Below are 14,989 nucleotides of genomic sequence, written 5' to 3'. Positions count from 1 at the left end.
TCACAATTTTTCATTTTCATTTTGTACCTCGGTCCGACGAATGACAGGCTCGTAAGGAATATCCAGTTTGTATGATTTCAATTCTGCTTTACTTATTAAGAATCTGCTCAAAGGTCTTGGTGCTTGCGAACCTATGTACTGAAATATATAACAAATATAACATATTTTTTTAAGATGATTAATGAGATTATTTTAAGATTTTTTTTGCATCGCACATACTCGGTGGAAGCAATTTTTACCTGCGGATTTTGTGAACTGATATGACTAGGAATCTTTCAAAAAAAAAAGAATCTACTCATTCCTCTAAGACCAGCATCGCACTTGCAAAGCCCTATTGTAGATGTCCACGGGCGGTGGTAGTCACATTCCATCAGGTGAGTAAAAAAACACACATACAGTCGTGATCGGTGAGTATTGTATTTGTATTTACAAAATAATAGCACATAAAGCATCATGTATTCAAGGGTTAAAAGTAAATCCCATAATAAAAGTGTGTGAGATTTTATATAACGTTTTTTCTTGCATAAAATTATTTCCTCACAAAACTTGTTTCCGAACAGAATAACATTACGATATAGTATTGCTATACTATCTGCTTAAAAAAGTATTTATATATCACCTCACGAGTATCAAATTGTTTCCTAAGCTGTCGACTATTGAAATCTTTTGGGCCCCATTCCGGTGCTGGTTTAAATAAATGAGTCCAACTCTGAAAGAATTTTTTTGTAAAATAAACATTACATTTTCGAGATAATATAGTAATTAAACGAACTATCAACCACAAATCGATTCGATATAAGGTTTTTAATTTTCAGTTAGAATCACGTGATGTTAAGTGGTCACCATTATTAATCCTTAAAGGTCCATAGACATTAGCGCTTTAAGAAGTATAATATATCTCTTAGACAGTTACACTGGCTCATTTAGTTAGTATTACTAAGAATGATATTAAGGCTGATTAAATAAATAATAATGAGTTTGTTCTCAATTACCTTTTTTTGTTTGATAGTGATATGGTAAAAGGCGTATATTGCAAACACAGAAAACAATATCAATTGATACAAGAATGTCGATCTTGTGTTGTGTTGTGACCTGAAATTATCATTTTCATTTCGAACAATGTTAAATCTACTTATGATAACATATGTCTTTATCTGAAACAAAACGTTCTTTTTTATTATGTTATTAACAAACGGCTTCGCCAGCGTGAAATTCAGGTTGTGTAGAAATTAACATAACCTAAAATACTTTTGGACAAATTTGCTTACAAATGGTGAATTGTTTAAATCCATTCTGTTGTTTCATTTATCGATTACAAATGAAAATTGTTTTTCTGTCTGTAATTTTAATAAAGATTATTATTATTTAGATCTGGCAATCCTCGATAGAAGATTTCCTCTCTGTGTATATATACTAATTGCTAGCTGTCAGCCTCAACTTCGTACGTGTAAAGTATACACAGGTTACAAAATTACCCATCCCGTTTAAACATCGGCTCTCTAGTATCACTCTCGAATCCCATAAAAAGACTTAGTATAACTCTTAAAAGCTTTTGCTTTTTCTTTTAATTGCCCATGAATGGGCTTCAAACTGAATTAAAACGATTTTATAGTTAACTAAGCATAATTTGAATACGTACTAAATAAAATACTGGTACTATCATGAAACTCCAAACTCTTAATTTTGTTGGAAACATTCCATAGTGAAATGTGATATCATCTATCAACCGACCCATTGGATATACCCAGAATAGTACGATCACTTCCGCCAAGGTTGACGTGGCAGTCCAAAATATGAAGGAATTTTCTGAAAACTGAAATAAAAATAATCTTTTGTATATATATGTCAAAACATAACAACTATTCAAAATGTCATTTCTATACAGTGTAAAAAAAAGCCGACTCCCGCCGTCTATACGTCAAGATCTTTTGATTCTAGAGGAAATAAGGAATGTGTAATATATAAAATGTATAATATACGCATATCATAGTAAAGAGAAGACCAAAACTGCAACTTCCCTGGCCGGAAAATTTAGTTAATACAAGCAAACATTCGTCCTGAAATAGCATTTGCTTGTATCATTTAACTGAAATTTAGCTGAAATTTCCACCTATGTATCTTTGTTAAATTATAGTTTTTGCTTAATTATTGGTTCATAATAAAGATATGTCGTTTTGACTTCAACCCTTTGTACGGTAACTTCTTAAATACACGTTAAAATTCAATTCGGTTTCTATCAAAGTATAATTTAGCTGCATAGGTTAACGGCTACAAAGTAAACTTAAAAATAATTGCAATAAAAATATAATTACAGTCCCGTCAGTTTCACAGAATTCGTAAACAGCAAGTATCCATATCGCGACTATCACACACCAGGGTTTAATCCACGTCCATTCACACACAATAGCTTCTACGAAACAACGAAAAGTAATAAACTGAAACAGGTGATCATGAAATGAGACATGGTTTAACTTTAGTGAAACTAAAAGGAATCTAAACAAAAATAGTCCTTATGTCGTTATAAATAAGGTTACATAACTGTTGCTAAAAGACCCACTGAGAACTGTCTCTCCTTCTAAGAGGAAAATTCGGAGCTTATATCTTCACTCTGTTCACTAAAACATACACTGTGTTTGTGTCACAGGCTACCGTATTTAGCCATTCAATTATCAGCCTAGCCTCTTTACCAAGCGGCGCCGTTAAATCAGCGAGTCGAATGACACGTGACACCAAAACCACAATTTTCAGTTTAAAATTTACGTCTTTTATCGACCAAACTACATCAATAGACTTTTTTTGTTCTTTTATAATAAATGCTTAGTTATTACAATATTAATATATTAATAATTAAACCCTAATCCAATCACAGAAGGAATACATTGTACATTTACATATTCCATGCGATTCCGTAATAGCTTCGCTATATTATGCACTACAAACATTACAGTTCTTGATATATTTACTTAACATATAATAAAAATTTTACTACTTTTATCAATTTTCCCGATAACCACATTGCCGATATTAAATTCTATAGCTATAGATACTTTTTTGCGAATCCATTATGAATACCAAAGTATATTCTAGATCTCGACCAATGACATCGCGTTAATTCAAGGTCAAAGTTGTTTGTTTTGCTTTAGTTCTCTTATGATTGAAATAGATATTACATTGAAGTTTTGATTAAGCATTGGTCCTGAATTAGACGAGAATTGTTCACGTAAAATAATTTAAATACTTACAAATGTACAGCTATCCACGATGCCGTTAAGAGCAAAGAAAATGATGACGAAAAAATCTCCCAAGTATAATGTTGCGAAGTACATTGGCCAGAAATAAAAAATTGAACCGCTACCTACGAACAACTAGAAAGTTTAAATATACAAAATACTTCTAATACTATAATATAAACAGCCTGAAAATTCTGACTGCTTGTAAAATAGATCCTCTCCTATTAAAAATAATGTTTGGAGGTATTTTCGTTGGTTACACATGAATTGATTTAAACAAAAATAAATTAACACAAATATGTGCGCTTAGGATAGAATCCACAATATTTTTGGCTACTAGGCTATCCCGGCCTATTGAAGTTAAACGGGACTTAGTCAAGTCAAGTCAAGTCAAGTCAAAAATCTTTATTCAATATAGAAGTGTATACACTTGCTTATTGATTGTCAAAAATCTACCACCGATTCGGAATTTAGCACCTCAGACCTGAGAAGAACCGGCGAAAGAAACTCAGCGGGATATATTTTTTTATTTTTTTTTAACCATTTTCCATGTACAATGAAAATTATATTTTAGTTATTTGAAACAGCCTGGAGGCGATCATTTCATTCCCAAGGTGTGCAGTCAACTAAAAAGTCATTAGTGTTGTAATATCCTTTAGCACACAAACGCTCATTAACGATTCTTTTAAATTTTATAATTGAATAATTTTGAACGTTTTCTGGGATCCTGTTGTAAAAACGTATACATTGCCCCAAAAAAGAGTTATAACCCTGTGTAATCGGGTACTTGGAGTAACAAGTTTATTCTTGTTCCTAGTGTTAACAGAATGTACGTCACAATTTCTGGGAAAATCATTTATGTTAGCATTTTAATCTACTAATTTTATACTTGGCTTTGATGTTGTCCAACGCACGCCGATCTACAAATGAGCTTACGTTAACTTAAATAAATAAACTCATACATCGATTCATGTCTTGAGACAAATTTAGTCAATTAGTATCTCAGTGAACTGTCAATGAAAATCAAATATAAAAATGACAAATCCACGAATATTAAAACAAATGACGGATAACGCTTGAATCTTTAGGAACTTTTGTATTATATGTATTTTTGTAAATATTTTTACAATTATTAATTCGTCATTGTTCAAAGTTATGTCGATCAGAAAAATTTACATCTATCGAAAAGATCAAGCTAACTTGAACAGGGTACAACAATCAAATCCAAAAACCAAAGTTATTACACGGCTCGTTGCGTATTTACAAACGTATCGTATCGTATCGTAGTATTGAAAAAAAATATATCCCGCTGAGTTTCTTTCGCCGGTTCTTCTCAGGTCCGAGGTGCTAAATTCCGAACCGGTGGTAGATTTTTGACAATCAATAAGCAAGTGCAAACACTTCTATATTGAATAAAGATTTTTGACTTTGACTTTGACTATCAATTAACCGATAATTATATTATGTATAATTCAATTGATTCAATTTAATTGTACATAATCTAATCATACATAGTGTGTAATGAAATTATATAGTATAGTATAATTAATTTGATGTTGGTTATATATTAAATAAGATGTGCTCGCGACTTCGTTCGCTGAATTTAACAGAAAATTTATTATTGTAGCTGAGTTACTCCTTATTACATCAGCTATCTGCCAATCGAAGTCCCATCAAAATTGGTTCAGCCGGAAAAAACAGACTGACAAATACATACATATACAAAAAGCGATTATTTTAATATTACAAACAGACACTCCAATTTTATATATATATAAATTAAATTTGTGAGCCGGAAAAACTTATTCCTTTTTTATTTTTTATTTGTATCAATTGTTATTCCTTTCACGGTGAAAATTTATATTTATTATCTCAATAGTTGGTTTACCGTATTTCTGATTTACCTAAAGATTGTTTGATAGAATATTTTCCAATCTAGATCAATAAACGTTTATCAAATAAAAAAAATCTGATTGTGAAGTCAAACCATTGTACGTTTCGCGTATTATTTTTCAATATATTTACCATAATTCCAGTAAATAATCGTAGCTTTTATATGATTTTCACAGTATTTTTTCATAAAGTACGTCGTCAGAGCTCGAAATAAATAATAAGCGGCATTTGATGTTATTATAACAGCACTATTTCGACTTGGCCTAATCTGTAATGCATATACTAATTAAATTATTTGATATATATTTTACTTTGTGGTAGGGCTTTGTGCAAGCCCGTCTGGGTAGGTACCACCCACTCATGAGATATTCTACTGCCAAACAGCAGTACTCAGTATTGTTGTGTTCCGGTTTGAAGGGTGAGCCAGTGTAACTACAGGCACAAGGGATATAACATCTTAGTTCCCAAGGTTGGTGGCGCATTGGTGATGTAAGGGATTGTTAATATTTCTTACAGCGCCAATGTCTGTGGGCGGTGGTGACCACTTACCATGAGATGGCCCATTTGCTCGACCGCCTACCGATACCATTAAAATATATATATATCTTTCTGAAATAAATGGTATTCGTGTGAAACATCTATTGGCACGCAACGGTAGCCGACGCACTAAAATTCTTATGTTCTGACATTTAGTATGAATATTACGAATAAATTAAAAAAATATAGATATAATATTAAATACCTCATTCGTGCTTCTAGCGCTTACAATATGAGCTATCGGGGGCGCTGTCATCGATTCTGCTAACAAGTCAAAATCAGCGTTCTAAAAATTAAATAAGTACATATTCATTAAATTTAGACACTTTAAGAAAATAAAAGTCATTCAGTGACATGTTATATTAATGGCTAGAAATGATATCGCAAGCAGTTGAATTGCTGATGTCATCCTTCTGTCCGATTTCAGTCACGACTATCATTCGCAGATTATAATACGAATAGGTACTGCACACGAGATATTATAGTGCTTTAGTGGGAGCAAACACACGCACACTGTATTTTCCCTCTCTCTCATAATCCTTTGATATATAAATTTGAAAGACCAGAAAGGGTTCAGGAGCCAAAGTAGCGTTATAGCGTGCAATACGGTGTTAACACTAACAACTTTTAAATGTTGGTCTCTGAATGATATTTGTTTGACATTCTACCAAGGACCTCGGAATTTGAATCTCTATAAACGTCAATAGTGCAATAATTTACGGGCCGCCTAGCGATGCAAAAAGTCGCAGGATGGATCCTGACCTCTTGGGCTTTTGTCGTACCCACACCTAACACAAGTGATAAGTTTAAAAGGAGCAATATTAGTAATTCCTTATTTAATTTGGGGTATTGCTAGTATTCTTATAGTACTCACTAAGGAAGCAGTCATTATTGTTATTAATGTAATATCTAAAGAGAAGTACTATTAATAAAGGTTTTATATTATTCAACAGGAAGGTATATCAAAAGCATATTCCATATATTATTTGAATTTTGCCTTTAAATTTGTCATTATGCAGAGAATTAAAATGTTTGCTTTAAGTATTGTGCCTTGAATGGTCTCCTAATTAAGCTTCGAGTGACTGCAGTTAAGTTTTTTTACGATGCACCGATTCCCTCTTAAGTGACATTAACGCCATTCGGAATGTATTTAACGATTACAGAACACCTAACCGGTTATTCGGGCTTTTATTTAAATATACGAAGATGTTATACTAATTACGTTTTTTTTATTAGAATATATCACATTTAAGATGGGAAATAATAATAAATCTCGAAACACAGCAGGTGTTTTGTTAACAAAACAATGCAATAATTTATTTGTAATCTCAAGAAATTTTGGAAATATTTTTGTAAATCATGAAAATGATTAGTGATTATAACAAATAACATAATTTTTAATAACATTTGGCATGCATAAAATAGCGGTAAAGAAATATGGAAATATCATTATATTTATAAATATTTATTTTTATTCGTGTTGAAAAATTAATTATTTTGATTTGTAATGAGTCACAGTAATTTAGTATTATCGAAGAACCAAAGAGGGAATAAAACAAACCTTTAAGTAATTCGTTTAGTAATACAAAAGCTATTGTTTTACGCTATAAATATCCGGGGACGAATCTAGCCTGCGCGATTCAGTAATATGTTTTATTGAATCAGCGCCATCTATCCGTACTAGATCGTAACAGCACAGTTAACCAATTTCATTTTGAATTCAAAGGTGACACTCAAATTATATTCATTTGTACGTATTACAAATCTTACCATTAAATACCTTCGATGATCTTCATCATGGGTTTCGACTATTTGAATTTCTGAGTCTTCATATACTATTACTAAGTGTATAAATATCATTATGAACATACTGATGAGTGCTAAGTGTGTATAGTGTAATACCTGCAATGATAAAGTAAGTTTTAGTATACTTTATTACAGACAAAACGGACTTACCATTTAATTCCTACTAACAATGTAAGGGTGCGCTTATACTTCTGAGAGACTGGTTATCATCGATTCAAGAATTAAATTGAAACGATGCTAAAAGCTATAACACACAAGCAACAAAACGAAAATGTACAAAAACTCCCTACACTAGGGATGATGTAAGGATTCTCACAGAATCCCATTCGCCCAAATCAGGTTAGGCATTTAAAAGTTATGTTGGAATAAACAAACTCACATACATATAAATCTTGAATACATTAGACTCCGTTTTTGGGCTTCATGTGATAAAAGCAAAAAGTATTAGAGTTATTAAAATTCAACCGAGTACAAAAAAAGGTTCTGGATTATATGACGTAGTTTATTTTCCGTGACCAATTTAGGCCACACGGACAATGCTCAAGTCAACTATCAGCGCAGGATTTATTTATGTGCGCCAGTTTGTAAGCAGACACAGTTACGCCCTATTTCCAGATGGGACGGTAAATCCGACAAGATTGAAAATACTTCAGGCACAGGGGTTACTAAAAGCATATCGACAGAAAACTCAATTTTTTTTTTCTTTTATTGGCTCGAGCCAGGGTTTGTGCTTCATTTATTTCACATGGGACCTAAGGTTGTATAACGAGGAAGTGAGTTTTCCACGACAAGATAATGGATATTATAATTTCTAATCCAAAATGGAACAGAAAATTTGTCATCATTTCAGTTGTGAGATATTTTCGTGACATTTACATTCATATAAAATATTTACCTTCCAAACGAGATTGTTAAAGAGATAGTTGTAACTAAGTCCTACAAAAATCCACATGGCAGCCATTAATATGAATTGCTGATGGTGCTGGCCCTCAGTCACGGTGTTAAGGAAATAACTATAAACAAATATTATTACTAGTACGTGCATCTCAAAAATCATTATTAGACTCATAATCAAACTTTAAAAGATTTTTAACGTTTTTGGAAAAGAAGAATTACTTCGAGATGGCCCAGTGGTTAGAACGCGTGCATTTTAAGCGATGATATCGTGTTCAAACCCAGGCAGGCACCACTGAATTTTCATGTGCTTAATTTGTGTGTATAATTCATCTCGTGCTCGGCGGTGAAGGAAAACATCGCGAGGAAACCTGCATGTGTCTAATTTCAACGAAATTCTGCCACATGTGTATTCCACCAAACCGCATTGGAGTAGCGTGGTGGAATATGTTCCAAGCCTTCTCCTCAAAGGGAGCGGAGGGCTTAGCCCAGCAGTGGGAAATTTACAGGCTGTTAACGTATGTATGTATATGTAATTAAAAGCTATTAAGTTAACGGTTGATTGTGATCTAAATGTATAATTTGAAAAGAAAGAGGTATCTATTTTGATACGAATACAATAATTCCTTCACTTCATTTGGAAGTATAATGACCATTGCATCTTTTTTATTTATATAAATAAATAAATATTAGACAACATCACATACATTACTCTGGTCCCAATGTAAGTAGCTAAAGCACCTGTGTTATGGAAAATCAGAAGTAACGACGGTACCACAAACACCTAGATCCAGGAGAACATAGAAAACTAATGAACTTTTTCTACATCGACTCGGCCAGGAATCAAACCCAGGACTTCGGAGTGGCGTACCCATGAAAATTGGTATATACACTACTCGACCACGGAAGTTGTCTAAGGTTCTAAATTTTTAAAGGAGTACTGGTAAATGTGCCACCTTATGGTAAGTAGTCTCTACCATCGAAAGACATTGGGTTTAAGACATAGTGTATCTTGGGAACTAAGATGTCATGGCTCACTTACCTTTAAATCGAAACTCGACTATACTAAATCTCACTGTTTGGCGGTAGAACATCTGATGGGTAGGCACTTAAACAGACGGCATTACACAATCCCTTGCCACAAAGTAATCATACAACCAATTATATTTAAAAAAAAACATACTCAAAGTACTCAATTTGAGCGAATGATATATTTTCCTTCGACGAGGTCGCGTAGTAGTATCCTTCATACGTTATGTTTGTATCGCTCACTTTCTTTGCGAATTCTGATAAATTGTAACAAGTGAATATACCGCCATCAAACTCCATAGTCGTATTCAAACATCTGAAAAATGATTAGCTTCTTAAATAAATCTATGAGATGAAACATTGCTTATAACGTTCATTTCGTTACCTGTTCCACGGCATCTTGTTCATCAGACCGGCTACTATGAAAAGTATGTAGAGGGACGTATTATTTAGTAAAATGAATATTTCGAAAATGCCAGTAATCACAAATATTACGTTAAGCCCTGTAAATATTGTTATAATTATTTGTAAGTTGACAACTAATCTTTAAAGTTTAATTTAAAATATGTATCACGAGGCTCGTACTAGGTTATATTGTCATGATAGCGTTGTTGGCGCAGTATTGAACTTGAACTCTTAAATAGATTTTTATTTTTATTTTATAATATTTAACTCACCATAGCATATTGGCACCATTTTCGGAAGAAAAAAATGATGATCCGGAGCGTATGTACTCAGAAAAATATAGACGTAGGCCATTGGTAAGCTTTTGCATAGCACGTTGAATATATAAAACCAGAAAAATCTGTAAATTGTATAATATATATTTTTTATGGCATTGGTTGGCGGACGAGCATATGGGATGGTAAGTGATAACCACCGCCCATAGACAAAGGCGCTGTAAGAAATATTAACCATTCCTTACATCACCTATGCACCACCAACCTTAGGAACTAAGCTTTTATTTTCCTTGTGCCTGTAATAACACTGGCTCACTCACCCTTCTAACCGTAACACAACAATACAGAGTACTGTTATTTGGTGGTAGAATATCTGATGAGTGGTTGGTATCTACCCAGACGGGCCTGCACAAAGCTCTACCACAAAGTGGTAGGTAGTGGTGATATATTATTGCTTGTGAATAGCAAATAGCAGTCTGACTTAAATGGGATTTCATAAAGGATCACTAAGAGAATTAAAAACGCAGGAATTATAATGCACAATTTCATGTGTGAGCCAAGATGCACTCTCTTTTGCACAGTCAGTTTATGTAATTGTAATCAGTCACGAGAATAATTATTGCCGGCTTAAATTCAATGTCTTCAATTTCAATGTTAATATGCGAAAAATAATGAATGCCATCTTCTAAGGTACTAGACTACATACAAGTAATATATAATACATTTTTGTATGGTAAATTATTCGCCATCCCAAATTTGATCCAGTTCCTCCGAATCTATAACCCTATAAAATAGCTACTAAAAGTATGAAGAAATTCGGATGAATCCACTAAATCAGCTATATAGACGAATATAGGATTTAGAATAAGATTATTTTTATTGCCAATTATAATAATAGTATGCTGCGTATTTAGATTAAAGAAGAAAAACATTCTTTATGAGCATAAGGGTAAATCCATACTTTTTTGAACGAAGTTATCTTACGCGGCTTACAGCGAAGTGAACTCATCAGAAATCGTCACCTAAGGAAAAAACGTGATGCTCCCCAGGCGACCTTTCTCTCTCTTTCCCATTCTCTATCTCTCTTTCTATTGTAAGTTTTTAATAAAAAATATATTACCTGTCATTTAATTATTCTTAAACATATATAAACATACATTTATATCTCATACATATAATACGTTATATATAGCGAAATCAACTTCGTTCCAAGTGGGTGTCACATGGCACCCCTCTTTTTTTTCGAGCTGGGTACTCTCGATGAAATCATTTCTTTCTCAGATTTATGGCATAAATATATTCTAAATCATATAAAACTTTTTTTATTATTCAAACTTGTTTTAATATAAACGTACCTGTTCACACTGTTCTGTTGCATACACAGTAATTCAATTTTGCTCACAGTTGACGTGTAACAACGGTAAAACGACAGCTTTTCTATCCAAGACGCGTCAATAGTCGGCCTGAGTGACTTTTCCTCATTCTGTGGTGATACAATATTACTTAGTATTCATTGAATGGGCTACGATGACTGATTTCAACCATGATAACCATCCTAAGTAAAGACTAGCGAACGATGATAAATTTATTATATAGTACACAGTTCGTGTGAGTATGTGTGTGTAAATAAAGTCTTACTTGTGTTGTTTACCTTTACCGGGTAGAGTTCAGGGAACTAACTAAACTAACCTTGGAACTCTAATCTAATGCTTTTGTAGCCCAACAAAACCCAGAACCTAGTCATTTAAAGCTTTGATAGCTAACTACTAAACATAAGAGGCACGTACATATATTTATACTATATATATAACAATTGTCAAAAATTGATGAGATTAACAGAATTCCGTAATTAAATACCTGTGGTATCACATAAAGATCCTGGTGGATTGGTTGCGTATTCGAACTAGCAGCCAGTGATATATCGCTCTGGACACCTAATTGCCATTCCGTAGAAGACTTCTTGCTGCTTTCTTCAAATCCCAAAGTATCGTCCATTATTTAATTAAAAAAGGACAGTTAGAAAACATCAATCGGACATATTTTGAGTGAAGTTTGTGATTTTTAATTTTTAAATATTTTAATTTATCCAATTCGAAATAGGCAGAAGTATGAGAATATTCTGCCGATTTTTTTTTCTCTATTAATCAGTCTATTCTTTTTAAGAAATTCGCTTCGATTTGTAGAATAAAAAAATAAATTGAATTTACTTTTTTTTTGCATGTTTAAAAATCTTGAATGAAACATTAAAAAAAAAATAGGTTCAATACAATACACATTCATTGAAATAAAGTAATTGATTTATTAATTTATTAATACTGTTAACAGACAATATAGATCACCCACCGTGATTATATTTACGTTAACATTTACTGATTTGTTTACGCTTTACATTGGTTTCAAAACCAGCGCTCGAAATTGCTCAAATTGTTTTTGCATTTAAATAGAACAGCATTACAAAAATAAGCTAATAACTTTTTGCAGCGCTGGCGGACAGCCCAGTACGCTACAATGTTTGAAAATTGTATAAACAGACTGTTCCAACTATTAAAAACTTCGCCATGTCTCTTTGCCAGCGGATTTCCATATTCGGCTTATTACGGGATATTAAAAAGTTTCATTCGAAAAATCATAGCCGTCGCTGATGAAATCTTTTCAAGAGAAATAATTCTTATTTTGAAATGAAAGAAGTACAGTTCTTTTGTAGTTTTTTTTTTGACTTAAATATTTTTTGCCTGTATGACAGTTTGTCTAAAGAATCATTGTACATTATAGGACTTAAATGCACGCTAAGCCGATACAACGATTTGACCACTAATACGTTTGTTTTTTTTTTCAAAGGATATTCCTACTTTCAAATCGACTTTAAAGAAGAAGAATAGACCCTTTCTTTTGGACGTATTTTTATGTATACTAATATTATAAATGAGAAAGTAACTCTCTCCGTCCGTCTGTCGGTTGCTCTTTCACGTTGGCACTTTATTAATTCAGTTTGGTGGTTTAGCATTACTGAAACGAATTGGTTGTAATTTTGGTATAAAGTAAGCTTGAACTTTAAGGAAGGACTACTTTTATAGGACTAACACCTGAAAACCGAATTTTAAAACGCGAGTAAAGCATTTAATTTATGAACCTATTCTAAAAAAAAGTTTTTGTTTGGAAAGATATCTATAATTCCCAGTTGCTCTCATTGAAATTGTTTTTTTTTTATTTTATTTTTTTAATGACATGGTAAATTAACGCCAAGTGTCCGACTCCACAAAGTCAATAGTCCCTTCCTGGGGATCCATGGTATTCGTTTCTGGACTAAAACTGCGCAAATATTTGTAACTTTACAGGTTCATACATTCAAATCATTTATTCTAAAAAAAATCATTAATAGATAAATAAGACATATTTTTCAACACGAAACCACCACCACCTTGATATACAACAGCGTGATTTCTGTCTCGCACAAGCGGTGGTAGTCACTTTCCATCAAGTGAACCTCTTGCCAGTTGGCCACCTAGAGCCAACAAAAATAAAATCGGCCCAACCTGGGGTTTGTACCCAGAATCTCGGGATAAGCGGCCTTATCTAGCTAGCCACTACGAGGCACTCAACAATAAGGAGATTGATAAGATTAGTATAATAAATTAAATTTATATCATATTTCTATAAAATGTGGACTTAGTATTTTCTGAGAAGATCGAGATTAATTTCGCCTTAGATAGTCAACAGTAGTAGAAACACTTACAATAGAGGAGTCGGGCGAAAATTCTTAGAACGTTTGCTTTGCTGTAACAGAAATTATTTCTGTTTTATTTTAAGGAAATTTAATTTTCATATTTCGAAATTTAAATAAAATTTATGACTGCTCAATGGTATCCATTAAATATTCTAGTATTTATATGAAACGTCGTGTTAAATAGCAAAATTTTTAATAGGGTAAATTGGTAGCTGTAGGTGTTCAATGGACTGTCGATCTTTGTCTGTTGATAATTTCCACCAAAAAATGTAATATTATTATATATTATATCGTGAGACAAGAACAAGTCGCGGTATAATGGTTTCAGATAAAGAAGTACAAGAGGCCTACTCTAAAATTACTTGATCAGATACTGTGAATATATTAAGTTTGATGGTACCTGACGATTACTATTTCTAGATGAAAAGTTCCTTAACAATGGCCACTTTCGATTGGAAGTTCCAAAAATGTTTACAACCATAAAATATACATTAGATAGAAAATTTAACTCTCGCTTGTTAATATTTAGAAAATAATGTGTAAAATAATATCAATATTTTAACATAACCATATAAAATGAGCACATCTTTTCCATTCACCCCACATTTCTCGGCGAAGTTTAATTAAAATTATATCAAGTGTAGTGACGTGGCACGCGCACCCTGTATAGACGGACGGGAATTTTTAGCGAGGCACTTTCTCACGAAATTAGTTCTTGGGGAATTTTACTCGGATAGATAAAGGGATCGGAGTTTTAATTTTAGTGACGGCGTTAACGTTTAATCGTGATCTAGAAAATAGACAGAACTGAGTCTAGATTTGATTTGGTCTCCCCACATATATATGTTTCTATTTAATGTCCATTAGAGAATTTTTATACGGTTTATGTATAAAAAAATAAGTTTTGAATTATAATTACTATATTTATTAAGAAAGCATCATTTGCAAACTCACTTTGTACACGTGAAATATTGAAAACTGACTTAGGGTGATGTTTTGATGAACCTCGATGCTGGCAGCTAGTGGTTTATCATGGATGTTTCCAGAGACTGTCCAATGCACAACTTATACACATAAAGAGCTAATGATCTAATCATAATTCAAATTCAAGCAAAATTTCAAACAAAAATATCCACCGAGTAAAAATTAAGCACATAAAAAGGTATAATTACTTTAAAACAGATAATTATCACATG

General features: G+C 32.7%; 1 protein-coding gene across 1 annotated transcript; it reads right to left on the bottom strand.

The window, feature by feature from the left end:
* Nucleotides 1-12,064, bottom strand: LOC125068848. The gene is made up of 11 exons (XM_047678185.1): nucleotides 11,927-12,064; nucleotides 11,425-11,552; nucleotides 10,067-10,194; nucleotides 9,775-9,892; nucleotides 6,633-6,657; nucleotides 5,866-5,943; nucleotides 5,328-5,391; nucleotides 1,640-1,776; nucleotides 993-1,154; nucleotides 620-709; nucleotides 1-138 (listed from the first exon to the last, which is right to left on the bottom strand). The coding sequence occupies exons 1-11, from the start codon at nucleotides 12,062-12,064 to the stop codon at nucleotides 1-3; spliced, it is 1,206 nt and encodes a 401-aa protein (XP_047534141.1).
* Nucleotides 12,065-14,989: the final 2,925 nt, after the last annotated feature.

The sequence above is a fragment of the Vanessa atalanta genome, chromosome 2 (assembly GCF_905147765.1).
Source record: "Vanessa atalanta chromosome 2, ilVanAtal1.2, whole genome shotgun sequence".
NCBI classification, from domain to species: Eukaryota; Metazoa; Arthropoda; class Insecta; order Lepidoptera; family Nymphalidae; genus Vanessa; species Vanessa atalanta.
This window is presented reverse-complemented; position numbering and strand designations above follow the sequence as displayed.